Genomic DNA, 6,952 nt, shown 5'->3' with positions numbered 1-6,952 from the left:
GAATAAATAACCTAATTATTATGGGTAATTAGAAATCATGATTAAAATGGGAAACTGTCCTTTCTCTCCTTACTTTATACATACACGTTATTTCATAAGTGTGTATGAAGAGTTTTAAGTTACAACACATTAAGAATAGAGAAAGTTTAGAAAGAGAAATAAGTGTTTTTCATTCGCGAGCTTAAAACTATAGATCGAGGTATGTATTTTAATTTATATTACGCTGTGATTATATTCTTGATTCACCTTAATTGGAGTTCCTAAGGTACTTCCCATGGACATGAGGATGTCCCATTCCCAATATTCCATGCTCATATTTGGGAATTTAACACACACTAAGGCCGAAGAAATTTTGTGTTTCTCCACATTAAAATTTGGAGTCCTGAATCACATCAACTGTTTGCTAAAAAACCATGGACCTCCATACATTACTTTGTTATACTCTTCCTCTTTTTCAAATCTAAACAAAAGGTAGCCTTTTCCTAATCTTTACCTGAACACCCCATTCAGTTGCTACTTTTCTTCTCACATCCTCAACTTTCAGCTGGTGCATGTCCACCCTTCCAACAAGGGCGTGTTTGAGGTAGTCTAATCCCTTTTGGATTGAACTAAAATGGATTTTAATTGCTAGAGTTTCACCTCGCAGAGTAGGAGAGGGCAAACTGGTTAGAGTCCATTTATTGAATCGCATCAACTGTTTGCTAAAAAATCATGGACCTCCATACATTACTTTGTTATACTCTTCATCTTTTTCAAATCTAAACAAAAGGTAGCCTTTTCCTAATCTTTACCTGAACACCCCATTCAGTTGCTACTTTTCTTCTCACATCCTCAACTTTCAGCTGGTGCATGTCCACCCTTCCAACAAGGGCATGTTTGAGGTAGTCTAATCCCTTTTGGATTGAACTAAAAGGAATTTTAATTGCTGAAGTTTCACCTCGCCGAGTATAGTAGGAGAGGGAAAACTAGTTAGGTCGATTGACCTTTGCATTGTTTGCTTAGCCTTTTTTGCATAAGTCGCCTTCTTTTAATTTGCACCAAGTCAGTCGCTTTACTCTATTGAGCTTGTGCAGCTGTAAGAGGAGTTGCTAAACCAGCTTGTTTACCAGCAAAGAAGGTTTGGTTCCTACCTTGGCCTAGGCCAAAAGGTACATTTTCCATACGTACGTGAAGTTGTTTGTTTCAACTCAAGAACATAGGAAAGTAACTAGTTTTTTTTTAGAGATCCAAATCTATCTAACGAGGAGAACAAAAGCCCACACATTGATCTTGCTAAGCCGATTCTTAACAAATTTCTTGTAGAAATTGTAGAGAAGAACATCGAGTTTTGGTAGGAGGTGAAAGTCGGCAAAATTCCTAAATATTGCAATAACTGCAAACTTGTAGGCCATTTGGTTAGCGAATGCCGACATGTGCACAAATCTCAGGAAAACGACATTGGAAAAGCTAAGGAGGACTCCAGACATGTGTACATAACTCAGGAAAATGGAACTAGGAAGCTAAGGAGGGATCTAAGGAGGTTCCAATCACCATCGACCTTTCTAAGAGCCAAAAGAAGAGATTGAGGAGGAAGAACAACCATACTAAGCAAACTGATGCTGGAGTTAGTAGTGCAAAAGATGCTACATGTAATGAAGTTCACATTACAACAACGAGCAACTCTCGGGAAGAGCAAGCTGAGACTCAGGCAAATGCAGCCCAGCAAGACCAAATGGAAAAGTTGAGCACTAAAATGGTGATCTTGCCAATTTGAACTGAATTGGCAACTAAATCTGAAATGCCAATTCAATCTCCTCAAGCTGAGGCTCTAGTGATTCAAATCGCAACGACTGAAGTAGAACAGGCCATTGGCCAACAAAGAGTCTGAATCCCACTCACAACAACGAAATACTATAAATGTTGCATATGAAGACGTTACTATTTTGGGAACTCCAAATCCTGATAGTAGTAATAGTTGCTTCAGCAGATTGGAAGGTGACCAAAGTGTAGAGGGGGAATCACAGTTAAGCCCTTCTACTTCCTCAATGACTCCCTCCAATGCACAAGTGGTGTAAGAAGCTGAAAAGCTTAAAATAGGATCTTGGGCTGACCACGCTGAAGAAGAAGAATGGCAGAGCCAAACAAGGAAGAGAAATAAGCCTACGAAGTACGTGCAAGCTCAAACCTCACCTACACACATGGCTAAACAACACCCCCATAAGAAGAAATGAATACAGTTTTTTGGAATGTTAGGGGAATAAAAGGACAAGATCCTTGGAATTATCTTGAGGAAATTGTCAATAAGTTTAGTCCAGAGTTTCTGTGTATTGTGGAACCTCTAATAAGACCACCCACCAGGCTTCCTCGATTGCTTAGTAGGATGGGATTTGGTTCTTCTTTTGTCCATAATGATACACCCAACAGGGTGGGCAACATATGGGTTTTTTGGAAAGAAGATTCAGCAGTTAACTTGATTAATCTGTCACACCAGCAGATAACAGTCAAAACTGGAAATTATCTTCTCTTTTTGTGCATGCTAGCAGTGCATATGGTATTCGAAGAGAGCTATGGGCAGACTTATCTCACAATGGTATTGGTGCCGCTGTATGGGCTATTGTAGGTGATTTTAACATAGTCACCGCACTCACTAAAAGGAAAGGAGGGGGTTCTCCATGTATCTCAGCTATCAACGACTTCAATAACTTCATACACTCGAATGCTCGAATGCTCTGACTGACTCAACCACTATGGGCCTGTTTTGCAGCATGGTTTGGGTAGCCTGTATAATGTATAAGACCCCTTATAAGGTGTTTTAGTTGTTTGGTCCAGTCCATTTTCAGAATATGGGCCACAACTTATGAATAAGGAGAATAAAAATGGTCCAATAACAAGGATTACGTTATCTCTTGGGAAAGGTAAGATAACGATATTCATTCAACTTAATCATGCGAGGAAAAAAAATCGAGAACTTGCAGAAGAAAGCCTTCTTCTTCACCCACTCTATGACTTCTTCTTCTCCATCGTCTCCATTCTGATCTCGACCGACCACCGCAAATATTTGTCACTTCTTCCGTTTTAAGTTATAACTCCCACCATCTTCTCTTTTGTGTATTTGAAAAAACAAAAAACCAAAGCATTACCCATAAATAGAATTTGGGTATTCAAAGAAGAACCATCTTCACAATTTCCTTCTTTTTATACTTTCAATCTTCTCTCTATCTTCACAATCTAGTGCAGTGCTTTTGATTTTTTTTTTGTTGGACTTCAAGTAATAGGGAGATTATGTTGAAATTATGTTGAATTGAAATTTGGTTGTCATTTTGAAATTACTAATCCAGGTTATCTTTTGGTTGATTTATGGTTATTTTTTCTGGAAAATTTGATGTTATTTTCATTCAATTTGGAGAATTGATAAAAAAAAAAGAAAAAAAAATGAAGAACAGTATCAGACAAATCTGAGGGACCAAACAGTCTCTAGACTGATTACTTTTGGGGTATCCACCACAAATTATACATAGCCTAAACATGGTCAGGTACTACAAAATTTCATAATGCCAAGCAGAGCCTATGGGTTTCAAGTACTCGTGGTGCAATAAGAGGATGGGTGTAAGAAGAATGTTTCAAAAGATAGATAGAATGTTAGTAAACTAACAATAGATTGATGCCAGTGTAGGGTGGAGAAGTAAAATTCTGAACATAAAGTTCTCTGACCATAGCCCTATCATAGGATGGAATACCAAAATTCCAAAACCGAGCAATATCCCTTTCAGATTCAGAAAAGCTTGGTTTCAGCATGCAAACTTGAAATTAGTGATCGAGCAAAGCTGGACTGAACCCCTTCATGATGTACCTATTCGAAAGGTGGTGAAAAAACTTAAAAGACTGAAGTTAATTGGTTCTCAAGGATTGGAGCTGGAACACCTACAGGAATTTCAAACAACACCTTATAAATCTCGATGATGATCTTGAGCACATTCTGAATGACCAAGAGTTTAACCCCTTTGATGCTGACCTTCATAATATGGAATTGGAGAAAGCAACTGAACTCGAAGCTACTTTAAAGGTTCAAGCATGCATGCATGGCCAAGGAGAAGTCCAGGATTCATGAAGCGCTTGAAGGGGATAGAAACATAGCATACTTCCATGCTTCCACTAAGATGAGATTGTCCAAATCACAAATATTGGAGATTCAAAACGATGATGGCAGCCTCCTCAAGTGACAAGAGCAAATCAAAGAATACATCATCAATGCATATGAAGAGAAATACAAAGGCCAAGATGCGAACTTAGATCAGAACCTCCTTAATCTAATCCCCCATGTGATCTCAGATGAGGAAAATGCTAGCCTCACAGCACTTCCTACAAGAAATGAAGTTCAAGAAGCAATTGTCTCAATAGATGCAAATAGTGCCCTAGGGCCAGATGGCTACCAAGGCATCTTTTACCATAACTATTGGAGTATCATCGGCATTGATGTCAGTTCTGCCATCATATCTTTCTTCAAGGATAATGTTCTTCCTCAAGGTATGAACTCGAGCTTCTTAGTTCTAGTTCCTAAAATTGATAATGCAGAAATAGTAAATGATTTTAGACCCATTTGTTTAAGTAACTTCTTATTCAAGATTATTACTAAACTACTATCCATACGACTGAAGAACATTATGAGTCATCTTATTAGTAGTGAACAACTTGCATTTGTTAAAGGGAGAACTAGAATAGCAGGCATTGCTCTAGCTTCTGAGATGATGAATGAGATTGACCAGAAGGCTAGAGGTGGGAATGTGGGTATAAAGCTGGATATTACACAAACTTTTGACTCTCTCAATTGGGAATTCTTGCTGGAAGTGATGAATAGATTTGGCTTTAACAATGTGTGGTGCTCTTGGATGTTAACTCTTCTCAAAAGTACCAATATCTCCATTATGATCAATGGTGGTCCATGTGGGAAGAGGGCTCAGGTAAGGGGATCCTCTTTCCCCAATCCTTTTTGATATAGCTAAAGACGTGCTTGTTAGAAGCATGAACTAGCTCTTTAGTGTTGGTAAGATAAAACACATGGCAACATCATGGAATTGCCTTAGTCCTACTCACATATTATTTGCAGATGCTCAGCTGGTTAGTTTTTCAATTCTTCAAAGAGCAAGCTTTTTATGGGGGCTATGCTTGTAGCGAAGAAACAAAGAGTATCTACTCTCTTTGGGTTTCAAGAAGGAACTCTGCCTGAGAAATATTTATGTGCTCCCATTTTCAAAGGCAAAGTTACTAGAGGTCACATTCAGGTGCTATTGGAGAAGGTAAAGAAAAGAGCAAGCGGGTGGGCAGATTGAATGCTATCCTTTCAAGGTAGAGTTGCCATTGCTCAATCCATTTTAAACAGTTTTCCAGTCTACAACATGTCAATTTATAAATGGCCTTCAAAATGAATCAAAGATTGTGAAGCTGCAATAAGGAACTTCATATATATGGTCGGGGGACCCTACTGTAAGAAAGGGTATTACTCTCAACTGGAAAAAAGTTTGCAAGCCTCGAGAAGAGGGTGGCCTGGGGCTGAGGAAGCTTAGAGAAATAAACTTATATCTTTTTATGAAGCTTGCTTGGTCTTTCTTAGATGGCAAAACTGAATGGAGTAAGTACATGTTGAGCAAATTCACTATGAGGTCAGGAGATTGGATCTCCTACTACAAAAAATCTTCAGTATGGCCTGGGCTTCAGTTGGCTCTTCAAGGAATGTCTCCCTACTTAAGTTGGATTGTAAGACAAGGGAGAGATATCAAGCTATGGCAAAATGATTGGTCAGGCATTGCAGTGGCTGATAGAGTCCAGGGGATGAATTGGAAGGAATTTACAGCAAGAGCTTTCGACATTATCATTGATAACAACTGGGCAATTCCACCTCAAGTCTTTGCAGTTCTTACAAGAGCTGGAATTGATGTTACCTTGTTGTTGCCCCCTTCAGGTGAAGCACATGATACTAGAATTTGGAAGTTTGCTAAGGATGGGAAGTTCACAGTTAAAGAAGCATACAATGCTGTCAGGAAAAGAGAAAATACGGTTAATTGGCACAAATGGATTTGGTCAAAGCATGCACATACACCCGAGGGCAGCTGGTTTAGTGTGGAAACTGCTCCAAAAGGCAGTCCCAACGGATGATAGAGTTAAGAGGAAAGGTATACCTCTTGCTTCAAAATGCAGATTATGCGACAAGGAGGAGGAAAACATCGTTCATATGCTACGGGAATGTAACATAACTAAGAACCTATTGGTTAGTCTTACTAACTTGCTCAAAGTCTCTCCTCCTAGTTGGAACTTTCAAGGCATCATGAGAGCATCGATCGACTTGAGCCCTATTAGAAAGGAACTCTGGAATGCAGCTGCAATCCATCTTATGTCACAAATATGGAAAACTAGGAATTGAATATACTTCGATGATGACAAACTGAATGAATGGAATTTAAAGAAGGAGGTCATCAAGGGTATTAAAGTTGCTGGTCTGGTGTCTATTGGCCACATATACAACTCAGTGGAAGACTTATCTATTCTTCACTTTTTAAATATCAAAGGAAGGGTGAGGGCAGCAACAAGAATCAGTGAAGCATCATGGAGCCCTCCACTAACGGGGTTTGTCAAAGCAAACACTGACGGTTGGGCTCTTGGCAACCCAGGTCTTGGTGGTGTGGGAGTAATATTCAGAGGAAACAATGCGGAGTTGCTGGGAGTTCTTTCCCATTGAATGGGGATGACTACAAGCTATGAGGCTGAATGCACAACCATTGTACTCGCAACTAAAGTGGCTGGAGGCAAGAACTGGAAACAGCTATGGGTAGAATGTGATTTAAAGTCTGCGGGCTTGGCCTTCGGAAAAGGCACAATTCCTTGGAAACTGCAAGCTACGTGGAAGAGAGCTATTCATAAGCTTGACTACTGACACATTTCTCACACATATAGGGAAGCCAACTTCGGAGTGGATGCCACA

General features: G+C 39.4%; 1 protein-coding gene across 1 annotated transcript; it reads left to right on the top strand.

The window, feature by feature from the left end:
- The first annotated feature begins 4,058 nt into the window (after positions 1–4,058).
- LOC147511658 (uncharacterized) lies at positions 4,059–6,709 on the top strand. Its single transcript, XM_086598532.1, has 6 exons — positions 4,059–4,182; positions 4,309–4,503; positions 4,552–4,937; positions 5,118–5,273; positions 5,569–6,030; positions 6,437–6,709. The coding sequence occupies exons 1-6, from the start codon at positions 4,059–4,061 to the stop codon at positions 6,707–6,709; spliced, it is 1,596 nt and encodes a 531-aa protein (XP_086454658.1).
- Positions 6,710–6,952: the final 243 nt, after the last annotated feature.

This window comes from Coptis chinensis, chromosome 3 (assembly GCF_015680905.1).
Source record: "Coptis chinensis isolate HL-2020 chromosome 3, ASM1568090v1, whole genome shotgun sequence".
Classification (NCBI taxonomy): Eukaryota; Viridiplantae; Streptophyta; class Magnoliopsida; order Ranunculales; family Ranunculaceae; genus Coptis; species Coptis chinensis.
This window is presented reverse-complemented; position numbering and strand designations above follow the sequence as displayed.